We start from the raw sequence: 25,186 nt of genomic DNA, 5'->3' as shown, positions 1-25,186 counted from the left end.
TAGGCAAAAATGAGAAAAGTACCTTTTTAAAATTAAGACCCTTACAAAATCAAGAAAGTGGAACAGTTTTATCTGTTACATATATAGTTATTTTTCTTTAGATTTATTATCACAAAAGAACTACAAACTAAAGAGGAGTTCAACATAAAATGCTTACTAAAGATCCTGGTCCATTAAGCAGTATTTCAATATCTGAATGTAGACATCTAACCATTTCAGTGTAGACATTTTAACCATTTCAGGCCACTGTGATTCTGAATCAACCCTTTCAATCTGGGATAAAGTTATCTTCCAAAATTGCAAAAGATTATGTGCTCACTGATGTTTAAGAAATAACTGCTGTCAAATATACTAACAATTCAACTTACACTCAGTATGTAAACAGACACTTTGAAATTTCTATTCAATACCCCATACTTTATGTCCACTTATGCTATTTCAAAAGGCAAATCAAAAGTTACACTTAACGATTCTAGGTCTAGAAATTCCTAACACCAAGCATGACAGGAAATGTGTTCAACTCTGAACTCGAATAAATTCAGGTACAGCCTCCCTCGTGAACTGATTTTAACTCAGTACTTTCTACCATTTCGCCAAGAACGTAAGCGTTGATATCAGTGTACTTAATTACTAGAATAGGTCCAGAAGATTGAGAAAGGCGTAAGATTCTCCGACCAAGAGTTCTATGAAAATGAAACAGAATGTGTTGTATTTGGTCTTCTGGATGTTAAAAAGTGAAGGCCTCTCTTAGGATTCAAAGGAAGTTGATGTTTATGCTCCTTCCGAGAGGGTGGTACCCGTATGTAAGACTTTGTGGCGGTAATACCATACCCATAGGGGCTAGAATAAATGCAAATTCTAAAACCTTGGAAGTGCTTTTATAAAAGAAAACTAGAATCCTCATTCGCTGAGGACAAACAGTTAACAAGAGTTACAGGCTTTCTCTCCTAGATGGACAACAGCTTCAACTAAAAACTAGGAGGGCCTCTTTCAACCCCACTCATTTCTTCCGTGAAACTTTTAAGTTAGACCCAAAACAGCACAAGGTGGAGAGGCCCCGGCGGAAGTAGAAACCTAGGACTGGCAACTTCACAAACAGAAGCGTCTCAGGTTCCTCCGCCGCCCCAGGACTATCCCGTCTCAGTCTCTATCACTCCACGCAAGCTTCACCCTCTGGGTGCCGTGGCAAAGAAAGCATTACAGCTGCATTCCTCCTCATCCCATCAACCATACCCTTTGGCATCCTAGGGCCTGGGGGCTCCTGAGGCCCGTTAGCCAGTCCCCAGTCCGTCTCCCCCGCCCCCCCCGCCATCTATTACACACACACATACACACACACACACACACACACACACACACACACGCAAGTTGCAGGTGATGTGGGTGTACTGAGAAAATGTGAACAGCCAGAGACCGCGGCAGCTGCTGGGAACGCGGCAGCCCCGTCTAAAGCGGACCCGGGCTCCTCGGCCACCGCTGCTGCCGCCTTCTCTTCTTCCCCAGGAAGCAGCGCGGCGGCGGCGGCTCCTCCGCGCTGGCGGGAGCCCGGCGGAGCAGAGTCTAGGGGAAGCCTCAGCTCCCGCCGAAGGGACCAGGCCTAGGATCCAGGGCTGCCGCTGCAGCCACCCAAGTACAGCGACGCTTTACGTCCCGTACCACCCTCCCCATACACACCCCCTCCCTCCTCCACCGCCGCCACCCCCCCTCCCCGCCCGCTCCGCTCTCCCTCTCTCGATTGGAGCCGAGACAAAAGCAACGGGAAGCGGCGGGCCAGGACGCTGCCCGCGGACCCCGGGCGCGGCCGGACCGGCCCCGAGGCATTCCCCAGCCTTGAGGGGGCCCCGAATCCGCCGCCCCCGCCGCGCGCCCCGCTGCCAGACTTCCGAAAATTTGCCAAAAACTCACCGCATGAATTTTCTTGTCCCGCGGATCCAAGATGGCGACGTATCCACCGCGGAGGCTGCTGGGAGCAAGACCTTTACCCTCTGACCCCCGCCGTGACCCCCGTCGTTCCGGCTTCCCTCAAGGCGGCGGCGGAAGGTGGGAGCGGCGATTGCCGACGGGACAGGGTTGGGGGTGGGTAGACCGCTTCCCGCGCGTTCAAGAAGGGGTGGGGAGAGGCGCTTCACTCCCTCACCTTTTTCTCCGTGGCTTCCAGCATGTCTCCCACCAACTCACTGGGAGGCGCGTAGTCTCTTCGCAGCCGTTACAACGAGCAGGGCCTCTGCGGCCGCTACAGTTCCCCTGGGGCCGGGTTGCTCTGCGCTGAGCACGGGCCTTGGGTCCGTGGCGGGCCGCGGGGTCCAGGGGCGGGGAATGGTGAGGTGGCGTCGGCCCGCCCTCCCTGGGGACGCGGAGCGTGTTTGTGTTTGTGTTCGTGTACCACACCACGCCCCTCCCACGTCCGCCTGGAAGGGCCCCCACACCTACCCCACCCCCGACTGCCACCACCTGGAGCAAAACTGATCGCTGTCCCCTTTTCGTCCCTCAGCACCCGCAACCTCCGGTTCTTGTGCACGCACTTCCAGGGACTTGGCAGCACGTCACCATCACCTCCTGAGAAGTGAGTTCCCCTCTGCTGAAACCGTTGGTATTTTCTTCTCACCACCCTTCCTTTTTTTTATTTTTTTTCCCTTGGTGGGAGGGAGCTTATTGGGGAGCAAGTTTTTAAAGCACTATTGAATGAGCTTGCCCTAGCAGAGTTAGATTTGTAGCACTTTTCTCTCGCTCCTACTCCCTCCCCAGTCCCCACCTAAGCTTGAGTGACCGGCTGGGCTGTGAGCAAGACCCTTTGAAATTATCGTGACTTTGGTGGAAACCTCAGTAGAGTTGAAGTCTCTGTTTTTCAGAAAAACAATTGTCACTCAAAATTAAATTTATGTTCTTTGAAATAATCTCTTTATTCGTTTGTATATCGGTAAACGCTTCCCTTTTTGTTACTATTCGACATTTTTGGACTTAAAAAGAGTCATTGCATGTGTGTTTTGAATTGTGTAGTTTCATAAAGTGAAATGTCATTTTATTTTCTATTCCAACGATTGAACTTATTAGTGTAAAGTACAAGCCATTTGGAGTAAATAAAATTTCTACTTCTTTTGTTGGTTTCTTTTATACAATCACCTTTTCCTCCAAAACTCACTGTAACCCAGTTTTAAATTTATCATTGAAGGGCAGAGGGCATCTGTCAGTCTTAAATAACAAGAAAAATAAACATGTGATAAAATGAAAGGTGACTTTGTTATGTTTACAGAATGCAAGGTATTTTTACATATTAGTAAATGTTGTGTGAATTAATTTAATCTCCGAATGGTGCTGATGTAGCCAGTAGAAAATGTTTTGCCCGATTATTCATTTCATTAAATATTCTGCTTCACTGTTTTTTGCTTCAGGAAAATTCAAGGAGGAACAACACCTCTTTATGTGCTTTCCTACCCTACCCCTAACAGTTCCTTCCTGCCTCTTTAGCATTCTCTTCTACTTTGTAAGATGGTGTGTTAAAACACTGAATATGCCTGTAAGTATATGTAATCCAGCTTCATTCTGTTCTCACCCTTCTGGTTGCTTCCTTTCTATTTCTGTCATGTACCAAGCTCTTTCTGGTCTGTAGCAGAGACTGTTAGTTGTCTCTAAAATTTCTCCATTTTTATTAATACTAATAGACATGGACACATGACTGTCCGGAATAAAGACTGTTTTCCAACCTCTCTGTAGCCATGTGGTAGTTCTGGCCAGTGAGATATAAGCAGATATGTCATGTGACACTCCTTTAATACCATCCTTAGGAGACAGTTGGTGCACACTTTCAGTCCTTTGTTTCTTATCCTCTTAATATCATGAACCCTGGAATATGGATGTGATGGCCTGGAACTCTGTCAGTTTGGACTCTAGGCAAAATCTTAAACTGGTGGAAACCTGGATCTTTGAGCCCCTTGTGGAGCACCATACCAGTCCTACACTCTTTACTTTCAGATTTTGATGTGAGGGAAAAGTAAACTTCTATCTTATTCAAGGCACTATTTCGGGTCTCTTGTTCTCAACTGAATTTAATCTTAACTGGGACTCCATCTCAGGACCTTTGCACTTGCTTTTTTTTTTTTTTTTGGTCTGCCTGGGTCCTTCAGGTCTTAACCCAGAAATCATCTCTGACAGGCCTTCTCTGGCCACCATACATAAAGTAGCTCCTTTTCCCACTTACTCTGTTTTTTAATAGCAGTTGTAATTTATCATTATTTTTATTGTTTATTATCTGGTTCCCTTCATCCTACTAAAAATTTAAGTTCCACAAGAGCAGGGAGTAGATTTGTTTTGCTCACTGAATTATTCTCCACACATAGTAGACATTAGGTAAGTCATGTTAAATAAATGAGGCAATGAATAAATAAACCAATGAATAAATGAAGTAGATTCTTATCCAAGATTAGGTAATCTTTTTTTTTTCTTTTTAAATATCTTGAAAAGTTTCCTTCACATTATGTGTAAAATCTAAGGAAGCAGCTAGGAAAAATAGTGCTACACTAATGGAATATGCTAGCTTCCAACCTAATGAAGACGTATACTTTTTTTCTGGGAAATTGATAAGGCCGTTACATGAAAAACAGCTTAATTGGTGAGGCATACTAACAGATCATAAGAGTAGTCAATATCATATCTGGGGCAGAAATTCCCAGACTACTACTAGTCTGATTTATTATGTAACTTACTGGACCTCAGATTCTTCATCTAAAATGTAGGTAAGAGAAGTGCCTAGGTGGCTTGGTTGGGCATCCAATTCTTGATTTCAGTTCAGATCATGATCTCAGGATTGTGAGATCGAGCCCTGTGTTGGGAATCCATGCTCAGTGGGGAGTCTGCTTGAATTTCTCTCCCGCTACCCCTCCTCCCACTCACACACACACTCTCTCTCTCAATAAAATGAATAAATCTTGAAAAAATAAAAGTAAAATGTAGGTAAGAATCTTAAGCTTTGAACAGTAATATAAAAGTTTAATAGTCTGGCTTATGAGTGATATAATGTGTTATACATTAATTTGGTCTTCAGGTGTTATTTTAACAAGTGATTATGTCTTGATAATACTGGCAAGGATTCAGAGAAACAGGGCTTCTTAAGTGTCTGAGAATATAAATCCTGACACTTCTAGAGTGCAGTTCGACAGTATGTATCAGAAGCCTTGAGCATGTGCATTTGACCTACAATTCCTCTTCTAGAAATGTATCACGAGGAAATAAGAATATGTGTAACAATTTGATTGCAAGAGTATTCATTATTGCATTGTTTATGAGGATATTGGTTAAATAAGTTAAGCTACATACATAGAACAGTATTCAGCCATTAAAAAATGATGTGGAGGAGGGTCACCTGGGTGGCTCAGTCTGGAGAGTATTTGACTCTTGATCTTAGGGTCGTGAGTTAGAATCCCACGTTGGATATAGAGATTACTTAAATAAAATTCAAAAAAATAATGTGAAGAAAATTTCACTGACATGATATATTGAATGCGAGGAGAGAATTTAAAATGTAGACTTAACCCTTGAATAATGCAGGGGATGGGGCACCTAACCTCCTCGCCTGCATAGTCGAAAACTAATAGCATACTATTGACCAGAAGCCTTACTGATAATATAAACAGTCAGTTAACACATATGCTGTATGTTATATGCTTTGTGTATTGTATTATAACAAACTAGAGAAAAATATTAAGAAAATCATAAGGAAAATACATTTACAGTATTGTGCTGTATTTGTTGAAAAAAAATCTGTGTATAAGTGGACCCATATAGTTCAAACTTGTGTTCTTCAAGGGTCGACTGTAATTCCAGTTTTGTGAAAATTTATAAGTCTCCCAAAGATCTAACATGATATGCACAAAGGGTTAATTCAACCTTGCAGAAGTATTTTTATTTACAGCTATTTTTATTTCATTATTTCTATTTAATAGTTTTTTAATTTCCATAGAATAAAAATTGTGTATAATTCTAATTAAAAGGCTACTTCTCTCTTTATAGAAACAAGTGGATAATTTGGATAATTATATCACATACTCATTTGCCGAGCCTGATCTTTATTCTTCTGCCCTATGCCCCACAAATAATTACCAATTCTTGTGTATTTTACCTTCTAATTAAGATATAGTAATAGCAGCAACTGATGTAGCAGACACTTAAGATTCACTACATGCCAGGCACTGTTGTAAGCATTTTACCTATATTAACTCCTGAAATCCTTGCAACTACTTTATGTGCTAGGAACTGCTAAAATCTGTAGTACAGACTAAATTCTCTGTTAGATCAGGAAAAAAAAAAAAAAGGACTGGTGTGTCAGGGATAATGATAATTTCACCAAGTGGCTGTTTAAATTCCATGTTGAATGACTGGTTAGATGTGGATGAAAGGAAGGGACATTCTCAGTGAGGGGAATAACATGAGCAAAGACAGGTTGTATTTGCTAGGGCCACCATACAAAGTACCACAGACTGGGTGGCTTAAACAGCAAATTCATTTCCTCACAGTTGTGGGAGCTAGAAGTCTGAGACAGTTGGTTTTTCCCCAAGGGCCTCTGTCCTTGGCTTGTAGATGGCTTTATTCATAAGTTTACATGGTATTCTCCCTATAATGTGAGTTTGTTTCCAGATTTCCCCTTCTTGTAAGAACACCAGTCATATTGGATTAGGGTATATTCATATGACTTCATTTAACATTAATTACCTTTTTAAAGCTCCTGTCAAAATACAGTCACATTCTGAGGTACCGGGAATTAGTACCTTATAAATTTTTGAGGATCACAGCACAATTTGGGCCAGCTTAGAAGCAGAAGTGAGCATGGGCCAGAAACTAGAACCAGAGTAAGATAAACAGAAGGAAGCTAGTGGAATTTATGTAGAATAAGGTGGCAGATTTTGGAGTGTTTTAAAATGCAGAACGTAGAAATGTTGATAGATGGCTTTTAATAAGTCACTTCTAATCAATCCATTCCCAAGGTTTAGTCAGTACCAAAAAGGAAAAAAAAAAAAAAAAGTTAAATAGAGGCGCCTGCATGGCGCAGTCGGTTGGGCATCTGACTCGGTTTTGGCTCGGGTCGTGATCTCGGGGTCATGGGATCGTGGGATACAGCCCCACACTGGGCTCCGTGCTTAGGGCAGAGTCTGTTTAAACAGTTTCTCTCTTTGCCCTTCCCCACTGTGTGTACAAGCGGGTGTGTGCGCTCGCGCTCTCTCTCTCTCAAACAAATCTTAAAAAAAAAATAGAATCATTTGTAGTATATTTTTTATCTTACCCACTTTTATCACCTAACATCACCACTGTCATCTTGCAAAGATAATTACTTTAAATTATCTATAAATCATGTCTAAATAAATGTGATATGGGGCGCCTGGGTGGCTCAGTCAGTTAAGCGTCTGGCTTTGGCTCAGGTCATGATCCCAGGGTCCTGGGGTCGAACATCGAGTTGGGCTCCCTGTTAAGTGGGGAGCCCGCTTCTCTCTCTCTCTCTGCCTGCTGCTCCCCATGCTTGTGCTCTCCCTCTTTCTCTACCTCTCTGTCAAATAAATAAATCTTCAAAAAAAATAACGTGATGTAATTTTTTCCCATTCAAATCACTTTTATACAATAAAAGTTTTTTCCCCACATCATGCAAAAGAATCAACAAAATACTTTTTACTTTCTTACTCAACTACATCAATTGTTGAATGTTTAAATGCATGGTCAAGCTGTTTTTTTAATAATGCCAATTACTCTATGTATGAATTATAAAGTAGCTTTCACTTAAAAAAGTAAACTCCCCCAAAAGTTTCAAGATTCAATGAATATATAATAGTAAATCAATTTAAAACACATGTAATGAGCCAATATGTTTTTTCTGGCTGTGAAAAATTAACTGAAATCTGTTTAAAAGAAACAGGGATTAAGTACTGAAATGATAGCAGAAATGAAATTAATATATATACATACACACAATAGGTTGATGAAAGAATTATCTGTGCTTTTTAAATAGTGATGGATTTAGCAATAGCCATTCAAATGCTGAATGTTAACCTGTTTTGTAACTGAGGAACTTGAAGTGAAAATACGTTCAGTATAAAAGAAAATGAAGATTATGAAGACACTGAAACAATAAAGATTATGAAATATATAGATCCCAAGAAAACCTCGGTCCTGGAAGAAGCAATCTAAATCGCCCCCCCCCCACTTCAACTGATTCCGTCCTATTCAGTAATCTTGCTCTCAGGAACTGTTTTATGTTTAACCTAAAATTTTTACATTGCTTTTTTGTTTTTGAATTTTATTTTTATTCCTTGAAACTGCCCACACTGCAGATTATTCATGGATGAAATATAGAACTTAGCAGATTTTTTTTTCTGCAAAACTATGGTATAAACTTGCTCAGTTTTCTATCTTGCTAATGTTATACCAGGGAGTTTGTAAAAGAAACCCTTTAAGGACTAAATGTGTAGAGCATGCTGCAAAGTACAAGAAGTAAACAAAAAATGAGTATGTAAACCTACATCTGGACCACCACAGTACTGAGTGCTGACAAAATCATAACACTGGAAAAGGTTTTTTAGAGAGGTGCAGTTCAGGGGCACCTGGCCGGCTCAGTCAGTGGAACATGTGACACTTGATCCCCAGGTTGTAAGTTCAAGCCCCATGTTGGGTGTAGAGATTACTTAAAAATTAAATTAAAAAAATATATATTTCATTCCTGAAAGTGTTAAGTAGGAACCTTAATATACTATTGCCTCTAACAATCCATCACACGTTACAGTGCTTGAAAACAGTCAAAAGTCTGGCACAAAAAATTATACACATTCAGTGTACATCAGAAGCAATAGTTTTTTAAATCAAAAGTAAGTAACTTGGTTAATAATTGAGAAACATTTTGTTTCATAAGGGAACTCTCTGTCAGTTACCTGGTTAAATATGAACAGTTAATTTAGTTCTCTAAAACTGCATTGGAAATTTTCTGTGAGTACCTATGATACCAGTTACATTTAAAGATTTATTTTAGAGAACAAGCAGGAGGGGCAAGGGGAGAGGGAGAGAGAATCTCAAGCAGACTGCCTGCTGAGCACAGACCCCGATGCCAGGCCTCATATCATGACCCTGAGATCACAACCTAAGCCAAAACCCAAGAGTCAGTTGCTTAACCGACTGGGCCACCCAGGCGCCCCCATACCAGTTTCATTTAAACAAAATGGTTGTCACAAGTCTGTTCAGTGAGAGGAACAAGTGGTTCACTAAGTAATACGTACACCAGGATGCCTTAAGTTGCCAGGGTTTAGGAAACCTCAGCAACAAGTTAAATATAATAGTGTTCAACTCTGAAACCTTTCAAAATACAAAGGGAATAAAGCCTTTAGCTCACCTTCCCAGTGTGTGACAAATTCAGTAGAATTAATGAAAATGTAGTTATTGGATCATCAACTCAGCTTCTGTGCATATTTTTAAAAATCTCATAAAATAGAGCATAAGATCTAAAAATTAAAAAAAAAAAAAACAGGAAAAAAATAGAACGGGGTGCCTGTGTGGCTCAGTCTGTTAAGCATCTGCCTTTGGCTCAGGTCATGATCTCGGGGTCCTGGGATCGAGCCCCATGTCGGGCTCCTCACTCAGCGAGAAGTCTCCTTCTCCCTCTGCCCCTCCCCCTCGCTCATGTGTTCTCCCTCTCTCTCTCAAATAAATAAATAAAATCTTTTCATAAAAAAAAAAAAAATAGAACTTACTGTACTTGAAGCGTTTACCATTCTAAAATGAGTCATGATCTCAGGGCCATGAGATAGAGCCCCGAATGGGGCTCTGTGCTCAGTGCGGAGTCTCTTTGTCTCTCCCCCTCCCACCCCTCCCCGATGTGTGTGTGCTTGCACATACATGCGCTCTCTCTCTCTCTCTCTCTCTCAACTAAACAAAATCTTTAAAATGAGTCATTATGATGGTAAATGACTAGCATCTCTAATAATGCCATAATTTGGGAGGGGGATATGTTCCATTGTATGTATTCTTTTTAAGATCACTTATTAAGATATTCTGTACAGATTGGTCTTACTGTTTATTTATAAAAACATTTTATACTAGAGAATCAAACTTAAGCATTTTGTGAAACCTCATTATGATGTCCACAGTGACTATCTCAAACAAAATTTATCTTCAACCTGTTACCTCTACATTTCATGAAATATTTGATACTTAAAAATACCAAAATGACAATGAAAATAAAGGAATTTGGGCAGTCCCTTAGGGTTTATTATATAAGAATTTCTCCTATAATTGTGTTTCGAAAGTTTTGCATTATTTTCATGGCACTTTCTGAACTCTGTAGATTTTCTGTATCCTTGTAGAATTGTTTTCCAGATATAAACATAAAAGGATGCTTTTAATGTGACCGGTTTTGAGGATAATAGAATAAATGCTTCCTCATCTGAATATATTGTTCTGTTCTGACTTGGTATCCGTTTATTATTCATTATTCAAATGTGATTGAATCTCAGTTATGTGCCACATATTGTGTTTTATTGTCATGTAATTCTCAAACGATGTGATAATAGGTATAAATTTCCTCCATTTTCTTGTATGCCACAGGTATGTAGCAGATCTTCTCCAATTTAAATTTGTGAGCCATATTTTGCCCTTCAAATATCCTTATCCTTATATTGAATTTCTGTTTATTATTCATCACCTTTGCAGTGGATCACAGCAATGTTAAAGCTGCTTAGTATTTTGACCCAAACATTAAAGATGTTATTACCCTCCAGTGCTTTTGTGGATTACTATCTGTAAAAATAGGTAGCATACAAGGAAAAACCAAATAAATAAGGTAACCAGTGGGAAGAATATAAGATCCTTAGAAACTAGAAATAGCTGCAACAAACCAATCAGCACAAGAAAACCTCAAACAGTAATTAGAGATAAAATAGGAGGTCAATATTGGCCTGATAATAATTATAGCTACACTTAATTTGGCACCTACTAAACTGCAAGCACCATAATTACATTATTTCACTAAGCTGCATAACATGAGGTAGTTAGTATTCACACTGTACAGATGAGGAAATGGAGGCTCTAAGAAAGGTTGCATTTGATTATACAGATTATTTCCACCATCACAGCCTGTTCTCTCTTTTAAAAAAAAATGTAGTTTATAATAGTGTGTATTTTATATGTATATATGTGTGTATGTCTATAAGTATATATTATATATATAATAAATATATATAAATGTGTATGTCTATAAGTATATATTATATATAAATATATATATACACACACACTTTTTTTTTTTTAAGTGGGAAAGAGCCCACAGATTTCATAAAATTCTCTAAGTGCTCCCTAGTGAAAAACTCTTAAGAACCACTAAAATTCACCGTTAGGTGGGCAGCTGGGTGACTCAATCAATTGAGCCTTCAACTCTTGATTGCAACTCAGGTCTTGATCTTAAGACCCACACTGGGCTCCACACTGAGCTAGATAGATAGATAGATAGATAGATAGATAGATAGATAGATAGATAGATAGATATAAAACCACTTCTAAATTAAAGTCAGACTTAAAAACTTCACTGTGGGTTCAGTGCATTTATTATGAGAAAGAAACTCTAAGATAGTTTGGCTGAATCAACAAATGAATAAATATGGAGAACCCACATAGATAATTAAAATTCTGGTTCAACTAACAATTACTGAGTTCCTATTATGCGCCAGCCATACAGATTATATAGTACTGTTGCTCAATCTTGAATAACGCAGGAACACCTTAAAAGAATTTTTGTGTATTCCCAATATGATAATTTACTTTTATTATAAAGTTACCCTAACATGTGCTATATGAACATAGAAAACTTGGTGTAAATCTGTGCTGATAGCTCTTTTTTAACTTTTAAACCAGAAATGATAGAAATTAAACTAAAATATTTGAAATTAATAACATTAATTTTAATGTAACAAAGAAAAATATTGTTTTGCTGAGCCTAAATCATCATTGGAAGTCATTAGAAATTAATACAGCACACATTTGTTTTAATTTGGAATACCTATATTACTATGTGATAATTCAATTTTCCCACCAGTTTTCTCTGTTACATTTTTTTTTTCTTAACCTTCGTTCCAGAACCAAGCAGTCTCAGTATTTGACCTTTATCTGGCATGTATGCATCATTCATTTGTTTGTTTTTATTCTTTATGATAGCCCAGGGCAATTTAAGTTTTATAGCTTGGCTCTAACTCAGTTATAAACACGGAAACCTGGCATTCAAATCAGGTGAAAGTATATATAATGGTCTTCCCTGTGATCTAAAGTATAATTATATTTTTACATTATTTTTGAAATAAGATTTCAAAACTTAAGGTTTTTGATGAGAAATCACAAATATTCAAGAATATACTACTGAATCATCAAGGATTTGAGAAGCAAAGGTTAAGAGCTTGGGGTTTTAGAATAGTTCAGAGCTGGAATTTTATCCTACTAAAACACATGCAAGCTGAGGTCCCTTGGACAAGATGCTTAACCTCTCCAAGCCTCAGTTTTGTTACCTGAATATTGTATCTAGAAATATTACCATGACTTTCAGGGTTGTTAAAATTTTTATGAGATGATCTTTGTAAATCTTAGTATAATGTAGAAAGAAGCAAACAATTATAAAATAGTAGTTGCTGTAATGATATTTTTATGTGAAATACTACATGTAACTAAGAATTTTAAATAGGGAAGCTAATTATTAAGGCAGCATCTGAAAGGGAAAAATGCAAGAAAATGATAGATAATATAAACAGCCATTTTAAAAAATGATAACAGACATAAATGTGCTAGCTGGCTGTTATATGTTTTCTGTTGAGAAATAAAAATAGGTAAAGTAGGAATTGAAACATATTCTTAAATTATTACATTTCATAGCATCAAGTACTGATTATGTTATACTTTGCTACTGTAAGAATAATTTTTTAAATAGTGGGGTTTTCAAAATAAACATATTAGCTAATCTTTCAGTTTCTGTGATGGTATCCTTTCTACAATTACTAACAGGATTTTAAAAGGCCAATGACTTTTTAAAGACATTGTTTACGAGAAGATAGTTGCCAAGTATTTACAGTAATTTTCAAGTAACTTTGTATGAAGTTACTTCATATAACTCTATATGAAGTAGCTAGAACTTATAATCAGTCAGTTAAGGTGTTTTAAGACTGCCTGGGGAGGTGCCTGTCTGGCTCAGTTGGTGGAGCTTGCAACTCTTAATCTCCAGGTTGTGAGTTTGCCCATGTTGGGTGGAGAGATTACTTAAAAATAAAAATCTTTAAAAATAAATAAATAAATAAAGACTGCTTAGAATAGAGGCATACACCATATGTCATAGAACACTTGTATTTCATCAATGTAAGTTTAGTTCCTGCTAGCTTCTAGATTTTAAAAGTTGTGCCATCTGCTAAACCTTTGACTGGTGATGATGGTGATCTTCGAAAAATATTATCTCCATACCTTCTCTTTTCCTTTTAATGAAACAGCCTACAATTAGAAAATCAGTCTTCATAAGGATAACCCACAGAAGTGGGCATAGAATAGTTAAATGGCAAAACCCAAATAAACAGCCAATTATTCATTTACAAGTTCAGCAGCTGCTACTAAGGAGATATTTGATAGTGTAGCATAAAAAGAAATCATAACACATAAGACTTCTAAATAGGAGAGAAGACCTTTTCTGGTAGCCTCATCCCAAAAGCTAGTTTTTCCTGCTAAAAGCCAAGGAATCTTTTTTCTCTTTTTCTTTCTTTGTTGTTGTCGTTGTTGTTTTTAACTCTTACCATAGTAGCAGAGGAGGGAGAAAAAGCCTCTATTTTGAATGAACCAACAACAGACATCTTAGTAGACTTCTTTAAGTTGAACTTTAAGTTGAAGAAGCATAGATTTATGTAGTTCCTTGTGGACACAAAAATTACTAAGAGGAAAAAGAAGAAAGGGAGGGAGGATCCAAACTGGGTTCCTCAGACTAGTTTCATGAGAGACAGGTAAGTACTCTGTGAAAAAAAAAAGGATTCCACTGTAAATTAGGCATAGGGAATGCTGAGTTAAACCAAGTAAAGAAGTTTCATTAATGCAACATTTGTTGGAATTTTTAACATGCTAATACATGTGTCTCAAAGTGCCTTAGTTGATTTTAAAACTTAATGCCTCACAAAACCATGAATTATCTAACTATATTTAAGAAAATACTTGAATGGCTTGAGTTTTGAATTCCTGTAGACAGAGACTGAGGATTCTCCACCATCAACTTTGTTATAAGGAACTGGCATGGGATATGAACTGGATATTGCAGATGTTTTGAAGAGGAACAAATAAGAACTATTTCTCTTACCATTTAAGTCTAAGGTTTACCAATATATTAAGCAAGGACTGAGTGACATTTAAAATCACAACAATACTATAGTTATAGCTGAATATTTATAGATAAATTACAACAATATTCCCCATTGTAGGTTAAAATAACTTTAAAAAACCCCACAGTATTAACTGAGTGCCACAACCAGCCCTATCACCACCACTACTGCTCCTATCTACTCTTAGTCAAAAAAAAAAAAAAAAAAAAAAAAAGAGAGAGAGAGAGAAAGAAAGGATAGCTGTTGGAGAAAGTGTTTATGGACAAGCTGTTCCCAATATGTAGTTGGGGTGAAGAGTCCTTGAAGAGAGTCACTTCTAAAGATTGGATTTCTAAAATGGGGGGAGACACATATCTTTTCTCTGTTGGACATTTGCTTAGTCTCAGGACTTTCTCATCTAGAGTGCAGGAGGAGAAAGAGGATTTGAACGATGATAGACTGAGGCCAGCAGGACAGCAGGGAAGTAGCTCTATGCCCATCCTTTAGTGTGGCAAGAATAATAAAGTTTCCTGTGGGTGGTACGAATCCCAGGAAAGGCTTGAACCATTTTGTCAGTATGAGGGCTGACTACAGCAAGAGGGAACCATTGCAGCAAGAATGAAAGTGGTCCAGTAAGCTGGAACACAGCTTTTCGACACTGTAACATAGACGTTACCAATATCCAGTCAATGAAGATTGCATTCTTACCCAGTCAAGTAAGGAAACATTTGCCCTTTCCTCTTTCAAGTAAGGAAGCTTTTGCCCCTTCCTTTGTCCCTTCTCTTTGCCATAAACAAGGGCACTATATATAGAAGAGGAAGGAAAAACAGGTGTCTGAAAGCCAGATATTCCCTGACTCCCTTCAAGTCACTAGAGCTTTACCTGTATTGAAGTTGGTGGGTAGGTGGAAGAATGAGAGAAGAGTTTTTTTTTTTTTAAGATTTTTTTTTATTTATTTATGTGACAAAGAGACAGCCAGCAAGAGAGGGAACACAAGCAGGGGGAGTGGGAGAGGAAGAAGCAGGCTCCCAGTGGAGGAGCCCGATGTGGGACTCGATCCCAGAACGCTGGGATCATACCCTGAGCCAAAGGCAGATGCTTAACAACTGCACTACCCAGGCGCCCTGAGAGAAGAGTTTTGAATTGAGCTAGAGGTTGAAGCTTTCAAGTTAACAAGACTGATTCTTTAATCTTAGATTGTTAAGTTTTAATAAAGTGGCTGAAAATCATAGGGTATATATGTATGGTATCACTAAAGGAGCCACCCCTCTGAAAAAAAGGAAGTTCTACCTAGTATTTTTGGGGATAGTTATTGAAAATAAGAAGGACATTTCTTACTTATTCTCTTAAGAGTTTGAAGCATTTTAAGTATTTGAAGACAAATACTTTTTTTTTTTTTAAAGATTTTATTTATTTATTTGACAGAGCTAGAGACAGCCAGCGAGAGAGGGAACACAAGCAGGGGGAGTGGGAGAGGAAGAAGCAGGCTCCCAGCAAAGGAGCCTGACGTGGGGCTCGATCCTGTAACACCGGGATCACGCCCTGAGCCGAAGGCAGACGCTTAACCGCTGTGCCACCCAGGCGCCCCTGAAGACAAATACTTAAAAACATTTATGCTTGGGGCACCTGGGTGGCTCAGTCAGTTGGGCATCTGCCTTCAGCTCAGGTCATGATCCTGGGATGGAGCCCTCCCTCGGGCTCCCTGCTCAGTAGGGAGTCTGCTTTTCCCTCTTCCTCTCTCTCTCTCTCTCTCAAATAAGTAAATAAAATCTTTAAAAAAATTATGCTTAAGTTTTATAAAAAATGTAATTTCTCTAATTCATCATCAATCTCTTTTGTGAACTTTATACATTTCTGAGATTTGAAACATACTTACAAGTATTTTAGAGGTGTATCCACAACTGACAGTTTGGGTGAAGATTCTGGGGTCCAGACAACAAAGTAAGCAACACCCTTTACAGAATGTAGTTTTTAAAGTCCTGCTCCTTTTTATATTTGCCATCCATTACAAAGACAGGCAGCTATGTCTTTCAATTCTGCTATCGTCACCCAGCCCAGATTTTAAACCAAAAAGTAGGATTAAAGAGCAAAGGGGTCTAAACTATCTCTTTGCTTTTTACACTGGCCTTGTTTAAGTTTTTAAGTCAAATGAAATTTCACAGAATTTTAGATCAGTGTGTTTACTTCAAATTCAATAAAATTGATAGTTTTGCCCAGAAAAGAGCAAAGAATAAACCTAAAACTTTTATTTAATATGATTTTAGATTTAGGGGCGCCTGGGTGACTCAGTCAGTTAGGTGTTTGCCTTCAGCTCAGGTCATGATCCTGGGATCCTAGGATCAAGCCCCACATTGGGAATCTGCTTCTGCCCTTTCCCCTGTTCCTGCCCTCTCTCTCTCTCTATCTCTGTCTCAAATAAATAAATAAAATCTTTAATATGATTTAAGATTTAATCTTCCAGATCAGAAGTGAATTTCATTGATATTTGATGGAATAATATGTAGCATATACCTGTTCAAATCTTTTAACAATCTCACTCAATATGGTATGAAGCATGACGAATTATTCTTTGTTTATTTGTTTATTAGTGAGAGAATAATACAATACAAATGATTGCTTAGCAATTTCAGATCTGGGGACAAACAATTGGATCATTCTCGTATGAAGAACAAGATGAGGGCATGCAAATTCCCAGTGCATTCATGCTGACAAATATTTACTATGTGCCAGGCACTGATCCAAACACAGGGAAATAGAGCAGTAAGGAAGGTAGATAAGTTCCTTGTTTTCCTGGAGATAGACAATAAACAAATATTTATCATTATATTATGGAATGATAAGAATTATGGGGGAAATAAAACAAGATAAGGGCTGGAGAGTGACAACGGGGTATGGTGCTCTTTTAGATAAGGTGGTCAGTGAAGACTTCCCTAAGGAGGTAACTTTTGAGCAAGTGATCTGCAGGAAATGAGGTTGCACAAGTTCGTTTGATAGACCAGTGATTTTGGTGTCAGCTGTGTTAGCTATGAATTTGATATCCCTTAAAGACTCTCTCTACATAGACAGGTGGGTAGATAGGTAGGTAGGTAAGTAAGTAGATAGGTAGATAGATAGATAGATAGATAGATAGATAGATAGATAGATAGAGACATATCTATAGATAGAAAATCAACAGCCCCGTCCAAGAAACACAGTTAACTTGTCTTTACAAAAAGTAGCATATTGCTATGTATAGTTATCTCTTCATAGAAACTGATTTTTTGTTGCTTCTGGTCTCATTCCTTTCATTCCATTTTAATTCAACAGATCTTTATTGAGTGATTGCTATATTTCAGGCTTTATTATAGGCTCTTGCCACATGCCAGTAAGTAAAACAGAGGAAGATTTCTGACTATGTGGAGATTACATTCTAGCAGGAAAAGATAGATGATAAATAATAAACATAAATTATATACTGTGTTAGGAAATGATTTATGCTGTTTAAGAAAAAAGTAGACCAGAGAAAGGGAGATTATAAATATGAGGAGGAGGATAGGTTTCTTCGTAAATAGGCTAATCAGGGTGAGTCTCAATGAGATGAGACCAGAGCAGACACCTGAAGAGGTGAGGGAGTTAGCCTAGTGCCTATCTGAGGAAACGGCTCTCGTTGACACATACCTGCAACTTACACATATACTTGTGCTTTTGTTGTCAAGGAAGTTACTGTCTTTTCTTCAAAGCTCATTATTTCTTTTCTGCTTCACACCCCTCATGGTGCCTGATGTAGGGCTTGATCTCAAGACCCCAAGATCATGACCTGAGCCGAAGTCAAGAGTCAGACGCTTAATGAACTGAGCCACCCTGGTGCCCCTCAAGAGTCATTATTATTTGAGCTTATAAAAAGTAGAGTGGATATGATATACTATCACTATATATAACTACTTGAAGGTGTAAATCTGTTATTTTTTATCTACTTATATGGTAGCCACTATAGATAGATACAGTTTTTATCATCTGAGATTATGAAGCACTACCATTTTTTTCGAAGCATTACCATTTTAAAAGGCACTAAAAAAATAGCATGATTAGAAATGTATTTATTTTTTATACTGGCATGTGTAGGCCACACAGAAAATATACTATACCCTTTCTTTCTTGATCATAGGTATTGGTGTTAGAAGTTACATTAGAAATCCAAAATAATTTAATATAAATTGGAAAACATGATAGATTACTGACTTCACACTGTAAATTGAATGCACACTTAACAAGCATCGTGATTCTTAGTATGAGTAATTAGAAAAATAGACTTTTATAAGTTAATTCAATAAAATTAAAATAATTTAGATTCTTTCATTTTATTTTTGCTTCATTCCATCTGTTCTCCAGGTTTCACTAACTTTACTATAAATTTGTTTTAGTCAGCCCTCATCAATTTACATGCAATGTCTTTTTACTTCTGCAAAGTAAAAACTTCTAATCTTTATGTTCCTAAGCATGACTTTTTAAAAAAGTAACTAGACAATTACAACTAGTCATAAAGATATAGTAACTATTTCTCTTCCATTTTCAAATTTCTTTCTGTTTTAATTTTTTAAGGACAAAATTACATTTCACTTCATTGGTTTGTACTTTTGAATCAGTATTGGGTAATGCAACTTTTTATGACTTTAATTTTTTTTCTTAAGGAGGCTCCACACCCAATGTGGGGTTTGAACTCACAATCATGAGATTAAGAATCGCATGCTCTACTGACTGAGCCAGCTAGGTGCCCTGATTTTTTGTAACTTTAGATACCATTATCTTTCTCTGGAAGGTCACATATGTTTCATTAACTTAAACATTTTATGTACTTCTTTTACTAACATAAAAATAATATGTTTGATTTTCTAAAAATATTTTAATTTTTTTTCATAAAGCTCTTCATTTCAATCCCACTCTACAGTGTTCGCCTTCCTATTCTGAATTTATTTTCTTAGCATTTATTTAACACTTACTTAGTAGATGCTGTCTTCTGTCTGTTTTAGCTTCCAAAAACAGACTATACATTTTCCAAGGGCAAAGATCCAGTTCTTATCTGTCAACATAATGATTTTTCACAAAGTAACTGTTTCACTGGCACTTTTTGTTTGGTTGGTGCAAGTATAACTTGTATAACTCAATATTATACCATTGAAATATTGTGATTTTTAATATTCTTTATTTGGTTTCCATCCCCATTCCTGGCAGAGTTCCTAAAACCCTTGGAGTTTCCTAAGTGGTAAGAAAGATAAAGATGTCTTGTTATTCATAACAATGCCCTGTAAACCACACCTGAGACTCTGTTTATGAGGTGACTTTTGGAAAGCCCCTATGGATGGGGCCTGGCTGCCAGGAGAACTGTGACTAGAACTTTCAGCACTGCCCCCACCCCCAACCTCCAGGGAGAGGGGAGGGGCTAGAGCTTGGCTCAATTACCAATGACCAATGATTTAATCAATTGTGTCTGCTGTAATGAAGCCTCCACAAAAACTCATGGGGTTCAGAGGGCTTTCAGGTTGGTAAATATATGGAAGTGCTGGAAGGGTGGTGCATGCCCCACCCCTATACTTTGTTCTAGGCATCTCTTCCATCTGGCTCTTCCTGAATTGTATATCTTTTAAAATAAACTGGTGATCTATTAAGTAAACTGTTTGCCTGAGTTCTGTGAGCCACTCTAGCAAATTAATTGAACCCAAGTAAGGGATTGTGGGAACCTCCAATTTATAGTGAGTTGTTCAAAGCATAGGTAACCAACTGGGCTTGGGATTGGCATATGAAGTGGGAGCACTTTTGTGGGACTGAGGCTTTAAACTATGGAATCCGATGCTGTTGTCGATATTGTCAGAATTAAATTGAGTTGTAGGACACCCACTGCTGTCCACAGAGAATTGGAGAATTGCTTCATGTGGAGGAAAAAACCCACACACTTAGTGACTAGAAGTGTCAGAAGTGAAGTGTGAATATTGTGTGTGTGTAAACGTACATACTATAGTGTACAAAGTTATACTGTACTCTGAGTTTGAAATGTGTTTATATAGTATGCCTCCCTTAGCTAGGAAAGGAGAGAAGTCAAGCTTTCCACCATTTTTCCTTCCTCTGTTGCGTTTGGGGTTTTATTACCTGAAAAATTGTGTAGCCAAACTGGTAATCATCAGCTTTTAAATATAAAAAGTTGGTCATAAAGGGTATTAAGTTTAGCCCCAAAGTGTTTTCATTTTACATTAATACCAAAATGTTTTTTTCTTTTTTTTTTCTTTTTTAAGCAATTTCTAAGCCCAACGTGGGGCTCAAATCCATGATCCTGAGATCATGCTCTATGGACGAAGCCAGCCAGGCACCCTGTTTTTGCTCTTATATCAACAGTCTAAAGATTCAAAAGATAAGCAAATGAAAGGGCAGCATTCTATTTTTCTCCCCTAATCTGCATAAATGTTAAATATAGCAGTAGAAACATTCTGCTATTAAAATAGGAGCATTGTATTTTAAAAGCAGCCATGAGAACTCTGCTGTCTGAAAGACTTAATCTTTGAGTAACTAAGGTAACACATTCTCTGGTTCTCCCCAATTACACTTGCCCTTAGCTGCTGATGCTAAACTAGATCCTATGTCAGAAACTGTTGTGTCTAAGATGTCCTCAGAAAAACAAGTTAATCTTTGACTCCTACCCTTTAATCACTTTAGGCACTCATCACTGACAAATACTTTCTTTCCTGCAGGAGCACTCCAATTCTATCATAGGTTGGAGGGAAGAAGATAAACCCCAATCTTGGAAAAATCAGGTGCTACACAAGTTATCAAGGCCTAGGGACCCAACTACTTTAACTAGAAATATTATAGGAAGTTGAAGGAGGATTATTAGCCAATTAACCTTATGCAGAATAATGTGATCTATAGCCACTATGTTCCTTCAGTTTTTCCTGACCAAAGACAACATTGACCCATTAGCTTTGGGCAGAGCTGAAGGTTCGTGTGAAATTTTAAGTTTAGAACCGTAGGTAGTGGAGACAGATTGAGCAATTCATACTGACTTCCGGTTTCCCAGAATTTTTTGCTGCCATATTTCTCCTCACTCTGCCTTTCTTCTACCTACTTACATTCCCCATGGAAATTTACTTGTTCTATATATGATCTTCTTAAAGCCAAACAATCCTTACTTTAAAAAGGGTATCAGGTAGTTAGTTAGCCTGGTTATACAACCAAACACAGAGGCCTATACTCCTGCACAGGTTGCATGCCCATGAAACTGGCCCTCTGATTAAGTGCAGGATATATTAATGAAAATTCTAGAAGTCTACTGCAACAAACACAACTTCTAATCTTGTCTTCTGCAAGAACTCTAAAGAATACTTACACTTGTTAAGGTTTTATTTGGGAAGTTATTTGATGATATAACTGTAAGAGTTGTCATTAGCATATTTTCCCATAGTCCAAATTAAAATGTATAGCTATGTTAAAAATTCAGAAATCAGTATTAGCTAAATCATAATTTTTGTTGTTTTTCTAAGCAGATATAAGTTCAGGCTTTCTAAGAAGAAAAATGTTATTTTTCAGATTAAATAAGAGGACGAAATTTTATTAAGCGGTCCTAGGTCTTATTTTCTGTAAGTTAATGGTATGAGCTATGAATTATCATAGTTTCAGTAGAATATTCTGTTGACCTCATTAATAAAAAGTTATGCTTTATCATAGGAACCCTAGTGTTAATGCCAAATAACTCCTTCATTGGCCTGATTATTAATAATCACTAGACAAATAACTAGAGGGAAAAAAAACCACACACATTTCACATTTGTCAGGCAAGCTTATAACCGTAGAACCTGAAAAGTACAGCAGGTAAATTGCAATGTGCTTAATCAAGCTTTTGTAGTTTACATATTCTTATAATGTGGAAACTGGAATTTGACCAAGAACCTTTCAACTTAATCTATAACAACAGATTTAATAACCCTTCTCTTCTTAAAAACTTTACAACAGTTAAGAAAGCCAAACTAACTTGATTTTTTTTTAGACTTCTGGTTTGGATTTTTAGGTTGGCCACCTGATTAGTGGATGAAACTGATAAACAGATAAATTCTCATTGTGACAGTTCTTTGTAAAAAATAATAATAATAATGGCTATATAAATACAAAACTTAAGTTTCAACCCTCCTAGATCGCTCTCTTGAATTTTACAACTTACTCTTGGCCTTGAGAAACTGGATCAGTGAATGAAATGTGTTCTCATATTACCCTCTCTCTAGCAATCTACTATGTGCCAGGTGGAGATACCTCAGTTAGCAAAACTCAGGCAGCAAAGCTGCTTCGTGGAATCAACTCTAGAGAGAGTGAGGCAGGCAATAGCCACTAATACATAAGCAAAATTTTGTTACGTTAGATGTGGTTAAGTACTAGGAAGAAAGAGAAAGCTGAGAAGGAATATAGGGAGTTCAGGGTAGGGGTGTGTGTGTATAGGGGAAGGGTTGAAATAATACATAGGATGAAAGGAAGTCCTCTCTGAAAAGTTGACTAAATGGAAACCTGGAGAAAGAAAGAATATGAGCCATTAACAATCTGGCGGAAGATCATTGCAGGCAACAGAAACTGTAAATGCCAAGTCCTAGAGTATTCAAGGTCCAGCAAGAAGACCAGTAAGCCTGGGAAGGAGTGAGCAAGTGGTAGTGCAATAAGAGACAAGCTAAGGGAGGTCATGAGGTGAAGGTAGAGAGTCTTGTGGAAAAAGGTACAGGTTTCAATGACATAGTCTTTGTAAGTTACTCTGGTAATTTTGACTTTTACTCTGAGATAACAAGCCATTGGAGGATTTGGAGCAGAGCAGGGACATAATTTATTTTGTTAAGGTATGACTGAGTGGGGCAAGAAGCAGAAGCAGGGAGGCCAGTCAGGATGCTACAGCAATAGTCCAGATTAATGGAGGTAATGACTTGGACCAGAGTAATAGAGGAGGTGATGAGAAATAGATTCTGAATATGGAATAAAGTAGAATAAAGAGCTCCCAAATCTATTTAGTTTTTCATTGATTGAAATATTAATTTGTATAATTATTTGTGTTATACATTTTCATGGTAAAGGGTGATGATCATTTCCCATTTAAATATTTGCTACCACATAATATTAGTGGCTGTGTAGTGTAGTTTGGATATAGCATAATTTAGCCATTGTATAGATAGAACAATTTATTAAATCAGTCTTCTGTTGTTAATCATTTAAGTATTTTCAGTTTTTCTCTATTGTAAATACCATTAAAATGAACATCCTCATTGTTATATCTTTGCAAATATAATTACTACATAATTTAGGGAACTCTGCCTATTGATTTTAAGAATTACTTTGCTAAATTTGAACTAGAAAGGAGAAACTAGAAAAGCCAAACTATTTATAAGCCAACAACTTAGGTTGATATATTTTTTTAAGAAATCTCTACACCCAACATGGGGTTCAAACTCATGACCTCAAGATCAAATGCCACATGCTCTACTGTCTGAGCCAACCAGGCAGCCCTTATGTGGGTATTTTTTCAGCTACAACCATAGAAAAAAGATTATCTACATCAGATGTGCATTGATAGAGCTTAAAATATTAAAAAATATTTGAATATGAAATATTTATAAATTCCTGTTCAAGGTTGAATGAACATTCTGTGTTTTCCGAATTTGTTTTCTATTTCTGATAGACTTAGCTATTACTAGGAACAGATGACCAATTACAAGAATTGTCACCATTTTAACATTCTCCATGAACTGTAGCCAGGCTGGATTTTTGGCACCTGAGCATTCACATCCATCTGTTTATAGGGCATTATGCCCACTCATTAGATTTATGCCAGTTTCAAAAAGTCACGTGTAAATCAAGATAAGCAATGCATATTCTTTGAGATATAAATCATCTATTACTTAATCTCTTTGAATTATGTCTTTAGAAAGACCTTTAACCACTTACTGATTTAAGATAACTTTCAATTAGGCCTATAAAGAAAGAAAAATATAAGAAAAATTTTAACTTTATTTTTAAAATTTTTTTAACTTTATTAAATAATAAATAGAATACCAACTTTTTTCAACATGAGAAAGTTGAAATTAGAAAAAGGGTGATGACAAGTCCCTTTAAAAAGTTTTGAATATACTATTCGAGGGAAAGAAACTAACATTTATTTGGTAACTGCTATGTGCAGGGTACTTTTACATAATTTGTTTCTATAATTTTCATAATAATTTTATGAAGTAGGTATCATTATCCCCATTTTGCAGATAAGAAATTAAAGAAATGACTTACCTAGGATCACACATAGGAAATACTAAGATAATTTCAAGCCTAGTTTAATCTGACTCCTAGACTCTTGCTCTTTTAGCTATACAACACTGTGTAAGTGGTTGGGATTCAAACATCAGGGTGAATTTACAAACCTGTGATGTGGATTGAAAGTGGTTTTTACTAGTTAAGAAAAAAAATCAACCAACTAAAAGATTGCTTTACTCTTAAAACTCAGCTAAACATTCCAAGGTAAGTGTGACGATATACATCAGCTCTCATTATCAAGAAGGCAATAGCAAATAGCAATTAATTATTTTTACTGTAAGAGAATATCTACTTCCTGAAACAAATAATACATTATATGTGAATTTAAAAAATGTTTTAAATGTAAATAATAATAATAATAATAAAAGAGAATATCTAATTATGTGAAATAAGAGGGAAAAACCAGTCTGATGAACTGTTTGCTTCCCTATAAATCAGTGATTTTTTTACACTAAAAAAAAAAAAAGCTATTTCTTTTTCCCAAACAAAACTACATAAAATAAATGAGAATGGTTGAAGCAAGGGTGCAAGTGGGAGGTAGAGGCAGTTTGTTCCCTGTCCAA

At 37.2% G+C, this 25,186-nt stretch overlaps 2 protein-coding genes across 22 annotated transcripts in view; one reads left to right on the top strand and one right to left on the bottom strand.

The window, feature by feature from the left end:
- The window catches only part of CNOT2 (CCR4-NOT transcription complex subunit 2), a 118,380-nt gene extending 116,264 nt beyond the window's left edge, over nucleotides 1–2,116 (bottom strand). For 3 of the 5 annotated variants that reach the window (XM_002922184.4, XM_034644430.1, XM_034644429.1), the window contains exon 1: nucleotides 1,906–2,042. Coding sequence is in view for 2 of the 5 variants with exons in the window: in XM_034644429.1 (XP_034500320.1) it covers nucleotides 1,906–1,910 (5 nt within the window). In the remaining 3 variants the exon portion in view is untranslated. Of the gene's footprint in view, nucleotides 1–1,905 lie in introns of all 5 variants that reach the window. The other 2 variants (XM_034644426.1, XM_034644428.1) reach the window with 2 other exon arrangements.
- LOC105238883 overlaps nucleotides 1,683–25,186 on the top strand; it is a 196,047-nt gene continuing 172,543 nt past the window's right edge. For 5 of the 17 annotated variants that reach the window (XR_004621022.1, XR_004621019.1, XR_004621021.1 and 2 more), the window contains exons 1-2: nucleotides 1,697–2,040; nucleotides 2,492–2,563. Coding sequence is in view for 1 of the 17 variants with exons in the window: in XM_034644440.1 (XP_034500331.1) it covers nucleotides 1,937–2,040; nucleotides 2,492–2,563 (176 nt within the window). In the remaining 16 variants the exon portion in view is untranslated. Of the gene's footprint in view, nucleotides 2,564–25,186 lie in introns of all 17 variants that reach the window. The other 12 variants (XR_004621027.1, XM_034644439.1, XM_034644435.1 and 9 more) reach the window with 9 other exon arrangements.

This window comes from Ailuropoda melanoleuca, chromosome 15, assembly GCF_002007445.2.
Source record: "Ailuropoda melanoleuca isolate Jingjing chromosome 15, ASM200744v2, whole genome shotgun sequence".
NCBI lineage: Eukaryota > Metazoa > Chordata > Mammalia > Carnivora > Ursidae > Ailuropoda > Ailuropoda melanoleuca.
This window is presented reverse-complemented; position numbering and strand designations above follow the sequence as displayed.